General features: G+C 45.1%; 2 protein-coding genes across 2 annotated transcripts; one reads left to right on the forward strand and one right to left on the reverse strand.

Moving 5' to 3' along the window:
- Positions 1-232: 232 nt before the first annotated feature.
- Positions 233-3,619, reverse strand: LOC106136484 (regulator of G-protein signaling 17). The gene is made up of 6 exons (XM_013337049.2): positions 3,317-3,619; positions 2,466-2,474; positions 1,867-1,956; positions 1,265-1,326; positions 897-1,063; positions 233-821 (listed from the first exon to the last, which is right to left on the reverse strand). Exons 1-6 carry the CDS (start codon positions 3,409-3,411, stop codon positions 582-584), a joined length of 663 nt encoding a protein of 220 aa, XP_013192503.2. The 5' UTR covers positions 3,412-3,619; the 3' UTR covers positions 233-581.
- Positions 3,620-8,498: 4,879 nt separating this feature from the next.
- On the forward strand, positions 8,499-13,877 carry LOC106136464 (protein charlatan). Its single transcript, XM_060948302.1, has 7 exons — positions 8,499-8,724; positions 9,771-10,029; positions 10,383-10,571; positions 11,328-11,504; positions 12,014-12,649; positions 12,798-13,036; positions 13,118-13,877. The coding sequence occupies exons 2-7, from the start codon at positions 9,793-9,795 to the stop codon at positions 13,515-13,517; spliced, it is 1,878 nt and encodes a 625-aa protein (XP_060804285.1). The 5' UTR covers positions 8,499-8,724; positions 9,771-9,792; the 3' UTR covers positions 13,518-13,877.
- Positions 13,878-14,164: the final 287 nt, after the last annotated feature.

Consider the following 14,164-nt stretch of genomic DNA (forward strand, 5'->3'; position numbering starts at 1 on the left):
AATATTCAGTATTATATAATCTCCGGTATTTTTAATCCCATTTGGAACTCTTCAAAAATTATATATTTAACTGATACATTCTAATTTTTTTTCTCCTATACCCAAGTGAAGGATGATTTTAAAATTGTTACAGAATTAAACAATTTAACATTATTGATATTTTTATGGCTTTTTTACAAAGATGGCGTAATAAATAAAACAATTGGTTTACATGAACAAATTTATTCGTTGACTCGTCATCGGCAAACTTAATTGGTCCACCTTTTATTGCTTCTAACTAGAAAGTGCATCGATAAGGAAACGGGAGAGGGTGACGGCGAGGCGGGCGCCGCGTCGGCCGAGCCCGGCGCGGAGCGGCCGGTGGACCAGCGAAGTTGCCGCGGCGGCGGGCGCGCGCGCACCTACTCTTACACTTAACCTAACTATATACAAAATTAGTACCCGTTCAATTAAAGTATATCGAGGCTATATACAGAATAGAAAATATACTCGCGAGGACACTAGTATCCCGACGGGGTCTCGGTGGCTCTCGGACCGCGGCGCGCCCCACGGACACGCGCCGCGCGTCGCCGCGGTCGCCGTCACTGCGGCGAGGCCGCGGCGGGGGCGGGGGCGGGGGCGGGGGCCGGCGCGGGGGACGCCGCGGCCTCCGACGTGGACAGCCGCGCCAGCGCCTTGTACAGCGGCGAGTTGACGAACCGCGGGTACGAGTCCCGGTGCATCAGCGTGTAGATCTGCAGCTGCGCCTCGTCGAACGTGTGCGGCGTGGGCTCCACCATGTTGCGGTTCACCACCTCCCGCACCCGCGAATCCAACGACACCTGCAAACAATCAATTGGATCAGTCTTCGTTCAACTAATGCACAGTACAGTCCTCGCATTATAACTACAGCTGACCTCTTTGGGCGAGAGTATGGAAATGTAGTCCTCGTAAATGAAACGCGCCTTCTCCTCGACGGCGTCAGGGTCGGTCTCCCGCTTGAGCTCCTCGCACGCGAGCCAGAACATGATGTTCTCCTCGCTGTATTCGCCACGAAGGAAATCTCTGAACACCTTGCGCCCGGCTGCAACAATGATACACATACATACAGAGTGTAATGTACATTCTAATATATATAACTGCCGAAAAAAATTAATAAGCCCTCCGGGATAAGTAAGAATACACATGACATACAGACACTTGTTCTTGTAGTAAGTAAGAACAAGTGTCTGTATGTCCGAGGAGTCAATAAATCTAGATGCAAGGAAAACCAAAAACGACTGACCAGCACTTCGCATGAGGCGGTCGAACGACTGGCCCCAGCTCTGAATCTCCTCCAGGGTAGGGCTGCAACACAACACACGTAGTCAGTTAACTTTCCAAGTCAAAATTTTGTTATACCTACTATCCGACATGATTTAGTGGTAAAAGGAAGGTATAGAGTATGTGAAATTACATTTGATTATATGACTTTGAATTAAATTTGAAAGGTTATTCCGATTTCCATTAATTACAAACATGTAGGTACCTACATGAATTTGAATGCATTTTTTTAATCGTAGTGCAGGTTTATTTTTTAAATACTGGATTAAATATAAAGTTGCAAGTATTTTAATACAGCTAATTTATTTTCTGCACGTTATTATTTACTTAAGAGTATTTCAAAACAGCACGCTGCAAAAGAAAATTATAATGTAAATTAAAATTATTTATGGCGTTTGAGGCTTATAAGGATACGGATAGCAGACTTCAGTGGGCCAGAAATTGTAAAAAAAGATCGCGTTGATTACTCTTCTTCCACGATATACAGTAGTCATCTCTTTTGATTGTTTGGTGCTGTTCTCCTAGCAAGTTGTGTACGATTTGGCAATAAACAATGGTACTCACGGCGCGTCGCCGTCGGCCAGCAGGGGATCCTGGGGCCCGGGCTCGCGCGGCTTCTTGCCCGGGCCGCCCTCCGACCCGCGCGCCGCCAGGCTGCAACACCAACAGTCCAATGTCACCACATTCACCTCTCTGCTCTTTGGCTACATATACATCCTGAACTAACTATGTAATATGTGATAGTTTGCAAGACTTGACGGACGATAAAATCTAATATCTTACTTTTTTTATTTCATGAAATGCAAATGCTCTTGTTACTGCCTGGTAAGTACTCCTTTCTTGGCTGTTATGCTTCGAATCCTATCCTATTCTTATTATATACTTAGGGTTAAAGTTCACCTTACTAGGTGAAGTCATACGACATTCACTATTTCGTAATTTAAGTAGAAACATTTTCCAAGAATGGCCCCAAAAATATTCAAAATATCACAAATCACGATGATCTGACAAAGCTTAAGGTAAAACAGTTGAATATATAATTGAGCGACATCAGTCACTATTTGCTTTATATTTGGAATTGCTTTGCTGTACAAAATGTGAAGCAGGGTGCCGGGCGCGGGGGTGCGGGGGGCGCGGGGCCGGTGTTGGAGTTCACAACTCACCACTTTGCCCTGAAACAAACATAAATAAAATTATTATTTTGGCGACAATCACAAATAACTGAATGTTTTATTCTGCGCTAGATCTCAATCTAGGATGCGTTTTGTATGAAGTACCTACCGTAAAATGTTCCTACTTTGCTCCTTTAAGGTTAATTATGCTCCAATTTTCTGAAATGTTTTGTCGCTTGATATGTCCCAAAAGGTGCGACATTAAATTCAATTGTGAACGCACCCAAAAATATTTATTTATGAGTGAAGAAATATAACATAACTTCTCTTATAAATATGGTTTATTTTGATTTTTCAAATTTTTCGACACTTGTTACTATAAAAAAGGTAAAACGTAACATTACTGGAGCATAGTTTTAAAAAGCAAGGCATAATATTGCTCAAAAAGCTTCTACAATGAAGATTGGTCGTGAAATGTACCTATAGGAGCATAGTTATGCATAACATAACCATGGGTAACTTTTCTCCTTATTCGTAGTTTTATATATATTATGGAATGCTTAATTGCGCTGATTTAACTTCAAAAATGTGTTACATAATATAATATTCTTCAAATAAATACTTCGGTGTCTATTCATCATTAATAATCAAAACAATATTCATAATTAATTTTTTTTGGAGCAAATATTGGAGTAAAGTTGAACCACTCTACGGTAGTCTATTTCTTGGCGAGATTTGTCGATAGATTAGACGTTTAGGCTGACAATGTCTACTCTCCTACGATGTAACAGATGACGGCCGCCAGGTTTCGCTAAAGTTTAGTCGATTTGTGGACGACGGTCATTTGTTTAGTTTAGACTAGCCTTAGCTCACCAAGTGTGGTGTAACAGCCGCACACTCACCAACTACAGGAGCAGCAGCAGCACCAGCACAGACAGCACGGCTTGGCGGCGGGCGCGGGCCGGCAGCCGCGCGCCAGCGCTGACAAGCTGCACATCTGGAATGAGCCACAGCACTCACAAATAATATACTAAGCAATGTTCACCCCATCTCACACACAAAGGCATCATCTGGATTTCTTTGATAGACCTCCTCCAAACAATTTCTACTTGAAAACTTTTCTTTGATAATAATATTTTAATTTTGCTCGTCAAAAAGCAGCTGCGTGGCGGATATGGTATTATGTAATGTGCACCAATTCAGAGGCAATGGGTTTATCTATACATTTTAGATTTAAGTGAAAGTAGGGTTGCCAACTTTTATTTACAAAAAAAAAACGTATAAAATTGTTTGAATGGGAAAGAATAATGTATTTGGAAGATAAAAAAGTATTTTTCAAATTTTATGGTTTTATTGCCTTAAAAACGTATTTTTGTGTGCTTTTATCACATGCTAACAATTTCTTGCAACCTTTAAATGTTTCGAAGGTTGTTTGAAATCAAAATTTAAATGTAAATAAATAAATAAATAATGAGTGTTTTGTTTTACGCACCACAGTAAAAGTTGGAAATAATGTATTTTCGCATACTTTATTTGTATGCAAAAGTATAAAGTATTATTATCAAAAATAAAGTAGAATACGTTATTATAAAGTATGGTTGGCAACCCTAAGTGAAAGGGTAGTGAAAATCATTATACAGTTTGTTCCCACTGGTAGCTAACATCATCTTTCGGTAACACTTTTCAATGAAGTATCGATTGATTTACAAATTCAGAAATTAATTCAAAAAAGAGTAGGACAACTCCATTTCTTACTCATGGATGTCGTAAAGGCGACTAAGGGAAAAGCTTATGAACTAGGGATTCTTCTTTTAGGCGATGGGCTAGCATACCAAACTTTTCAAGACCGTTGGCTCTGTCTACCTTGCAAGGGATAATATACCGCAGAATATGTTTTGCATTAATTTGCCTCTGAGGCAATGCTACTACGAAAAGATTCAAAGCCTATTTCTGAGAGAACTTCATATCTCTTTATAACTACCGACTTAGATTTTCAGATTATGGGTAGGAGATATTGGTATTGTATAAAATTACTTAGTTTAATAGTGGTTGTATCGCATAGGATCTACATGCCTACATGCCTATATCTGATAAATTTGCTTATTCTCTTAGGTGCTATTCTAATGTGCCGGGAAACACACGGTATGTTCGGTGCTGGGTTATTGTTGTGAATTGAAAATTGCTACTTCAAAGGGTATACTAGTTTTACAAAATTTGTCAAATGACTCGATGCATATTGGTTGGGGAGGGGCGGGCGCGGCGCCGGCGCAAGGCGCGGCCGCTGCACCGCCAGCACAGCCCCGGGGGCAGTGGGTGAGGGTCACCGGCGCGGGCGGCAGCGGGGGCAGAGCGGCGCGCGGGTGCGCGTATTTATAGTTTGCGCGCTCTCATTGAGGCGACGAGTGCGCGTGTTTACAGGCCGCCGCTAAATCTGTGCGCCGTCCGCCGTCCGCGCTGATTGTAAACAAGCGACCACCGCGCTGGCCGCGGGCGTGTCTGTACCGCCACGCGCTGCGCGTACCAGTTTTCGCCGTTTACCGCGCAGCAGAATAATGACAAAAATGTACTCTACATTGCAGATATCATGATCGATTACTACTAATTGCACATTTTTTAAATCTCACGTCAATAATCATTCGTCACTTTAATGTGCTATCAATTGAGAGAAACGGCTACGTCATCGTCCATTGAACGATTTTGGCCGAGGCGACGACTGTGCGGTGTCGGCGCGGCCAGCGCGCGGGGCGGCGGCGATCGATGCGGCGTCGCTCACCTGCCGGCGGCGGGCGGTCGGGCTGAGCGGCGGCGGGCGGCTCGCCGGCCACGCCGGCGCTAGCGGGGGCGCGGGCGCGGGCGCGGCATGCGGCGAGCGCGCGGCCGGCGGCGGCTGCGGGCGCGGCGACGGCGGCGAGGGCTGCACGGGGACGGGCCGCGGTCGGGGCGCGACTGACCATCGACCGCGCCGCGCGCCGCCCCCGCGCCCCGCCCGCCCTCGCGCGCACGCGCACCGCCCGCCGCGCGCCGCCGTCGATACCTGCCGCGCTGCGTGCTCCGGCTGCGGCTCTACTTGACACCCCGCGGCTGTCGCATCCAGACCGACACCTTTCACACATTGCTATCTAATTGCATACACAAGAAAAATTTACCATTTGATATAGGGTTTTATTTATACATATTTTTAGTGTCAAACAAAAAAAAGTCTTCAGGGTAACAAATAAGGGCAACCATTCGGCGATGGCATGGCTACGGGAGGCGTAACGTTTATCTTCAGCCCCCTAGAAGGGGGGTGAGTAACACACAACTAAAAGACACTAATAAGATTTTGTAGGGAGTCAAGAAAGGTGCGCTGTAAGAGAGGAAACTCGAGAGCAGCGCACTCCGAACATGAGTCGGCGACGATAACCGGAAGGTTGGTAGAGCCGTGGGTGGTGGTGGGTGGTGTACCCTTTATATGATCGGCGGGGCGAGCGTGGCATGCATGACGACGTTTCAATCGCGCGATAAACTGTCGCTGTCCCATGCCGCGTCATAATAAACAGCGGAACAGCGATAGTAGCTACATATATCGCGCGACAAAACGACGTCGCGCGTGCCACGCTAGCCCCGCTTGATATACACGCATATATATACACGTATGATATGACCACAAGATACAATGGCAATTTTTATTGCATTTGAAATTTAAAAACAGTAACGAATTGCTACCCTTTTGTCTCAAAGGAAGCTCTCAAGTTTGTATGCCTTTTCCAGAGCAGCTGGCATAGATTACGTTTTGTGTCCGCTACCAGGCCGCTAACTACCCGGCATGTAAACAAGCTAAGAATGATGAGACGAAGAAGGGCGAGGAGAAAACATCTTTAAAAATAAATGAACGTAATTTACATGATTTGTTTACTTATAGGTTTACTTATAGCTATGTAAAAAAGTTTTTACATCACCTGAATGAGGAACAAAGTGTTTTTCATAAAAATCTGTTGATGTAATCTATGCATAGCCGTCGACAGGTGTGTGTAGTGGGGGGTGGGGGGAGAGGGGGACAGCGCGCGGCGGCCGGATCCGGAACCGGATATGCGCCGCACGCTGCTCCGCTCGCCGGACGCCGGACGGACGGCTGATGAAATGGTACATGTTGGAACTCTCGTTTGTCACTGAAACAAAAGCCATGAACACTTATTATTAGAAAATTTACATACAAATTCTCTCAAGCTCTTGTCTCAAAATGTGACCCTTTTTATATTTAAGTACTCGAAATTTTAAGATTTATTTCTTGTGTACATACATATAATCATGTTTATATTCCTTACGGGGTAGACAGAGTCAACAGTCTTGAAAAGACTTATAGGTCGCGTTCTGCTGTTTGGCTTAATAATAGAGTTGAGATCTAATAAGTGACAGGTTGCTACTTGCTAGCACATCGCCTCAAAGAATAATCTTAAGTTATAAACTTTATCCTATCCCTTAGTAGCCTTTTACGACATCCGTGTGAAAGAGATAGAGTGGTCCTGTTCTTTTTTATATTGGTGCCGGGAACCACACGGCATTTATTTATTTCTTAATCCTGCATATCTAAGACACCGATGAAATTCGGAAAAAATAGTAACTGTCTGGATAGGGTTTTCAGGATTATTATCTTTGATATACAAAATACTCAAAACAAAAGTTACCTAATCTGATTATTATTATTGTGTTGTGACAAAATTGAGAATTGTATTGAAATCGATATTCCAGATTGACGCTCACTATACCGCGTGGGTTGTCGCAGCATTGAGCCCTCGCCTAGCGCATGGCGAGACATGCCCGTGGCGAGACACGGGAGCTACGCCGCGCTACGACCCGCGCTACGACCCGCGCTACGACCCGCGCTACGCAGAGCTACGGGCTACGACATGCTACTGCGCATGCCTGCTATACTGCGATACTGGTGCTATGAGAGAGATGTGACTTCCAGTCCGCCGTCTGTCTGAGATACCCTCAATATCTGTAGTTATTGAGGGTATCTGAAATAGACGCTATAATTATTTCTCTCGGTCATGACATCAATAAATATAGTTTAAATATATAATAATTACGTCAACAAATTACATTTGACCTAAAATTCTATTTTAAAAATTTTGTTGAAGTTAATCTAATTCACAAATTTGCGACGGACTGATGACGAAAAATTATTGTTCCCCTTTATAAAGTTGGAACCCCTTTTTCTATATTAAAATAGGTGTAAGAACACAGGGTATTTTTCGTTTTAAGATAAAGGCAATAAACGAAATTTATGTACCTACTAGGGTACTTTAGGAAGCAGCAGTTGCTGTGTTCTAATACTGATAATTGTACAATTGTAATGTACAAGAACATCACTTTCAAATCACAGAGCTATCAAGTATCAAGTACAAGAGTACAAGTTATTCTAAGTTGGGATGGGGTGAGAACTTATTTTGAGAATAATTTAACTTAGGGATTTTTATTTAACAAAGTAAAAGTGAAGGTCATATGAAAGCTGTGTAGCACTTCAGACCTAATCTGGCTTACAGGTAGGTTTTGGTCAAACTCACTCAAAATTGTTGACAAAACTAATACACCCTATAACGTATGTACTGATACTTTGCCGTGTGGTTGCTTGCACTTCAGAATGGTCCGTCATCTCTCTCCAATAGATCTCGTAAAGGCGACTTCGGGAATAATCCAATGTGAGTTAAGTTGCCATGAAAAGAATGCGGAGATCAGGCGGAAGCCTCTTCGTGTAAAAACCTGGCTTACCCAATCCAGGATTATTGTCAAAAAGCGCACCTCGGGCTATTTTTTAAGCGGTGAAACGCCAAGAGGAAGAAGACAAAATGTACTGAATTGATTAGCGCTGTAATGAAAATCTTACAAAATAATAGGTTAGTGCGTACTTGGTATGTCAAGTAAGCACTAAGTTTAAAATGATAAAATTAAACGGAAGCGCAATTTTCTTTTTAATATTCTGTAGATAATGTGATTTACATGTATCAGTTGACAATCGCATGATCAAGGAAGACAAAGACCGTCGAAGGAATGCAATAAAGCGGACAAAGAGGCCTCGCTGCGTGGCGTAGCCACGTACTCGGTCAATACGGTTGTGAATGGGTAGGGGAGGGCGGGCGGAGGCGATCGATGGGCGGCGGGCGGCGGGCGGCGGGCGGCGGCGGGTGGCTCAGTCGCGGACCGCGCGCCGCGCGATGCTGATGCCACTCGCGCCCGCAGCCGTGCCGAGTATCGACCGCGCGCCCCCGCCGCCCCCCGCGCCCGCCGCCGCGCCCGACCAGCCGCCGACCGCCCGCACCGCCACCGCGAGGTAACCGTCGTGCCGAGCGCGACCACCGCAGCCAGGCGGCCGCTCTCTGCGGCGGGGGGGGCCGACACCCACCCCGACCGCTCTCGATCCCCGTGTCACACTCTACTAGTTCATCTCCATTCAGATCAGCTTCACTGATGAACTTTCAGTCGGTCGATATCGTCCCCATTGGAATAATATTTCAACTCTGTATTAAATACAGAAATCCAGTATTTCTACGAGTATCTATGTTGTAAATACCTATCACGTTAAAAAGGAAATGTCAAGGTTTATTCGCAAAGTCAGTAGGTTGTACGACAACTCATTATCACATTGCTACGAATATTTATTAGTCGTTAACCAACCTTTGTTAAGGGACTGCAAGACTATCATATTTGGTATTTATTAGTTTTATCCTACTAATATTATAAATGCGAAAGTTTGTGAGTATATCAATATGGATGTTTGTTACTCTTTCACGCAAAAACTACTGAACCGATTACGATGAAATTTATGTAGGTAGCTGAAGACCCAGAATAACATATAGGCTACTTTTTAACCCAAAGTTCCCGAGGGATTGATAATCATACATAAATTAAAGCGTGTTTCTTGCAGGGAAAGGAGAGCCTTCCTCATTTCACTAGCCACGATTCCTTATACTTCTTTCACTAATATTATGCTTAATTTACGAGATTCAAAATAATTTACCTTTGTTTTGATTTCACTATTCGTATCATAATGATTAAAGTTTAAAACCCAATCGAGTCTTTAGCATTATGTAGCAAATTTGAATTTGACAATAACTTTGATTTCTTACCTTTTTACAACAATACGTAAGCAGCCCCGATATACAATACGTATGCACGTTTGGACATATCCGGTTGTAATGTACAACAAAGATATCGCTTAGCTAGTGTGTTTTGATTAGGTATCTATAATAGGAATAAGTATCTGAAGAGATTGTTCTCGGGAAGGTACTATTAGGTTATAGCTCTAATAAAATATACTGTAACAATGTTAATTATATAAATCTTTAATTTCTATAAAAACAACATTAACAATTGCAGATTGTGACGCGAGTAAAGCGCGATGGAGGGCGGCGCGGGAGTGGGCAGCGTGGCGTCGCTGACGATGGACTGCGAGGACATGTTCAAGGAGATCACCAAGAAGCTGTACGGCGAGGAGGCCAGCGTGGGGGTGGTGGGGGTGGAGTTCCCGGCCGCCGAGCGCGACCTGGACGACGACCTGCGCCCCGAGGAGCACATCACGGCCTGGGGACTCGCTGCGCTCATGCAGAATGGCTTCCCGCCTCCTGGAATACTACAGGTGCTACGCCTGATATTGTCAAACTATTTCAACATCCTGTACTAAAGCCAACTAATTTAAATCAGATTCCTAAACAACAAGTAACCCCTATAACCTATGTGTATTTCAATCGCAGCGTTACTATAACTAGAAATGTTATAATATTTATTTTTATACAACCTATCGTTTCAATTGCACATTCATGTAATAGTCATGCCGAAAAGTGTAGGTATGTTAAATAGATTTAATTTCGCACATATACCACACAACAATGACGTGGTGTGTTAGGTAAAATATACTTATTTATAATACGGTAATAAAATTTAACATGCTAATGCGTTAACGAACAAATTTATGCTGAATATGATGTTCAGGCCAACTTCGCCCCGCGCCTGGACCCGACCGCCGAAGACCGCTGGACGGCGGCGGAGGAGCCGCTGGCGTGGGCGCACTCGCGCATCGCCGCCTACAACCCCGCGCAGCGCCTGTTCAAGTGCGCGGACTGCGAGTGCGTGGGGTTCCTGGCGAGGGTCGCCGAGCACTGGCTGGGAACCCACTCCCAGGTTAAGATGCTTCTCTATATTGAAAGCTTGTAGGTATATGACACATATAGGATTACATCAGCTCTATCAGTACTGTCTGCCACTACTGATAGAAATTTACGTAATAAACATAAATTAGTCATGCCGTATCATAGGCTTAGCAAAGTCAGTAAGTCATTTATGGGGAACTGTATACGATTATATAGTAGGTTGCTGGAGTCTTTTCTTGATATGCCTAACCAAAAATTCATAGAGTCTGTGAAGAAAGTACTTTTTGGGAAGGCTTATTATAGGACTGATGATTACCCGAATGATAAAAATATCTGGCTTGCGCTTGGCACAGGAACCTCATAAAGAATTGTAGTTTGATTTGAACCAAAATCAAAATTCAGTACACTCTGTACATAAATCTATTTAAAATAGGTAATCCATAAAAAAAAAATTTATTTTTTATTAAAATCTCATAATTAATCTGAACAATGTATTATCTCGTCCAAATTCCTATTCTAAGTTTAGATAGTTGTGAAGTTGACGTTGTTGAAGAAAATGCTGCAGTGCAGTTCATCACCGCTTCTTCTGCACTGACGCTTTGGAAGCGGCAATAAACTTAAAGTAATTTATTTTTCGTCAACCAATGTTGTGAAACCAAAAGATATGACAATTACTAAGTGGTATGAAGTATCCTATAATATAGAATAAAATTTTTGAACATCGCAATTATGATTTAAATGATTATGAAGCTTCGCAGTGATTGTAACAAATACGGTTGCTTCCCAGGCCCGCGCATTCCAGTGCCCGGTCCCCGGGTGCGGGTTCGCGTCCGGCTGGGCGCGCGGCGTGCGCCAGCACCTGGCGCGGGACCACCACTCGGACCCCGCCGCCGCCGACCACCTGCTGCGGGACAACCCCGCACTCGACGACCTCACCCGCTATCTGCAGCGCCTCAAAAACAAGGTTGTTCCACACACGTTATTCCAAACTACTAAGTATAGTATACAAAATAGCAAACCGAATGTTAGAAAACGTTGGATACATTGAAGTGGGTCTAGGCGGGCAGCCGCAGGCTTCCAAAAAAGTGGGCTCATATGGGCACAGGAAGAGACGACACCGAGCGGAGAATGTTGCCCCGCAGTAATTGTCCAGAGAGCTGATAGCATTGTCACGTTATATGACCATGCTTATTCTTTTTCCCAATATTTTTCCGGCCCTTTGGTCTAGGGATGCATATATCCACCTCTTCGAAAGAAAATAAAAAGTAAATTGCGCATGGAATTCTGCAGAGGAAACAACAACACAAATTGCTTATAGCAATTAGGTGATTGACAGCAAAATGTAGTTCGACTGAATGCTGTCTGCAAAAAGTCTTTTTAGAAAGTCTTATTAAATTTGTTACAATTTGGATTCAAGTAGAGAAAATTTGTTTTCTCATGTGTGTTTGATTTTAACCAAACTTTTTATTTTAGGTTGATGCTAGTCGAAATGAAAGACGCAATAGTAACGGCGGCAGTAATGAAAGCGTACAAACACAAGCTGAAGTTAGCGCCGCGGCAGCCGCAGCGGGCGCGGCGGCGGGCGGCGGCGAGGCGGGCAAACGGTACGCGTGCGGCTCGTGCCCGTACGCCACGGATCGCCGCGACTTGTTCACGCGACACGAGAACATTCACCGCGACGAGAAACCCTTCCACTGCTATCTCTGCCAGAAGCAGTTCAACCGGGCTGACCACGTCAAGAAGCACTTCTTGCGCATGCATCGCGACCAACCCTATGATTTGAACCGCATCCGGCGCGCTCCGCCGCCCAAGCCGCAACCGGCGGTGGCGCCACCCGCGCCCGCACTGCACTATTACAGCAAGCCGCCGGGGGAGCCACCGCCCGCGGCTCCCGTCGTGGCCGCGGTGGCGACAGTCGCCCAGCTCGAGTACCGCTCGGCGCCCGCCCCGCCGCCCGCGGTCGCCCCCGCGCCGCCCGTCAAGCTGGAGCGCGCGCCGCTTGGCAAGGCGGAGGTCGCCGGATCTGCCTCGACGCCACATAAGGCCGCCGCCACGAGCCTGGCCCCTCCACCAGCCGCGCCCGGCACCGCTGCTGGTGTCCGTCGTAAGGTACCTATATACCTATATATTATTTGGTAATCATCCAATCCCAAATTAAAATAACTGCACTGTAGAAAAAGAAGAAATGTTTAGTTTTTCAACGCAAATATTCGTGATTATCGTGATAATAAACATAAACAATAATGATGGTTTACAGGGCGAGCGACGCTACGCGTGCTGTTATTGTTCGTGGTCCGGGGTGGACAACTGGTGCCTGAAGCGGCACCTCAACACGCACCTGAAACCGTTCGCGTGCGCATTGTGCGAGTACAAGGCGGCGCGCGCCGAGCGCCTCGCCACGCACGTGCACAAGGTTCACAACAAGAAGGCGTGTGCCAAGTGCCCCTATCTTGCCGACGACCAAGTGCAACTGCAACATCATTTGCGAGACGCCCAGTTAGTATTCCCCCAGTTATCTTAATATGCCTTTGGAAGTTATAATTAGGTTTTTGTTGAAAAATTATTTAATTTTCGCAGTCACATCGAGAGTCGCAACTTAAAAGTACCGTCGAGTGTGGGTCGCACAACCAGCATTGCGTTTACAAGTTCAGCGACCGCGGGCGGCGGCGCGACCGCCGGTGTGGCGGCAGGCGCGGGCGGCGCCAGCGTGGAGGGCGGCGGTGCGGGCGGTGCGGGGGGCGCGGGAGTAGCGGCCCGGCGGCGGGAGCAGCGTGCGGCCGGCGCGGCGCGGCTCTTCGGCTATCTGGAGGCGTCGGACGGCTCGGGCGACGAGTACGAAGGCGCGCCGCTGGGCTCGGAGTTCGCATCGCCCGCGCCGCCGCCGCCCGCCGCCGCCGCGCAGCACTACACCCGCGACAAGGAGAATGCCGCGCCGCTGCACCACTCTGTGCATCACGATCATTGTCTCAGATACTGAAACGGTTTTATTACCTACGACTATAATATACGTTTCGAAGTTCTATATTTTACAATTATGATTAGGAACATTGATTATGTGATGGTCACTTCTTGTTAATCTTTTCTTCTAAAGTTTTCACAGTTCCCGTGCGTGGAGAAGATTAACCCATGCAAGTAGTAGATCTACTTGCATGGGTTAATCTACCCCACGCGATCGGAACAATAGCAAATACATACATACACCTTTCAGTTTACATTTATTTTAGAAGCAATTGTAAGTACCTTTCTGTTAGGGATATGAATCATCTGTGTACATAATAAATATAATGTAAGCTCTATTTATAAATTATAAAGTATGAAATTGTTAATTCCTTGTTTATGGGCGAGTTTAGAAATAAACGCAATATTTTTAATGCCTTCGTTCATAATTGCATTTTTATTTGTGTTTGTTTAGCGTTTAGCGTTTAGCCAAACACAAATCTTTTACCGATCAAATAAGTACATATAATAATATTAATGTTCTCTTATATGGTATGAATGTTCTCTTAAAACGGTTCAAACGATTTCTTTAAAAATGAGGGCATAAAATCTATTTAGCGAGGTCTCACAATACTGAACTGCCGATAGTGTAAACAGAATGTTGTAGTGCATGTTTAGCGTGTGGGT

This window comes from Amyelois transitella, chromosome 15 (genome assembly GCF_032362555.1).
Source record: "Amyelois transitella isolate CPQ chromosome 15, ilAmyTran1.1, whole genome shotgun sequence".
Classification (NCBI taxonomy): Eukaryota; Metazoa; Arthropoda; class Insecta; order Lepidoptera; family Pyralidae; genus Amyelois; species Amyelois transitella.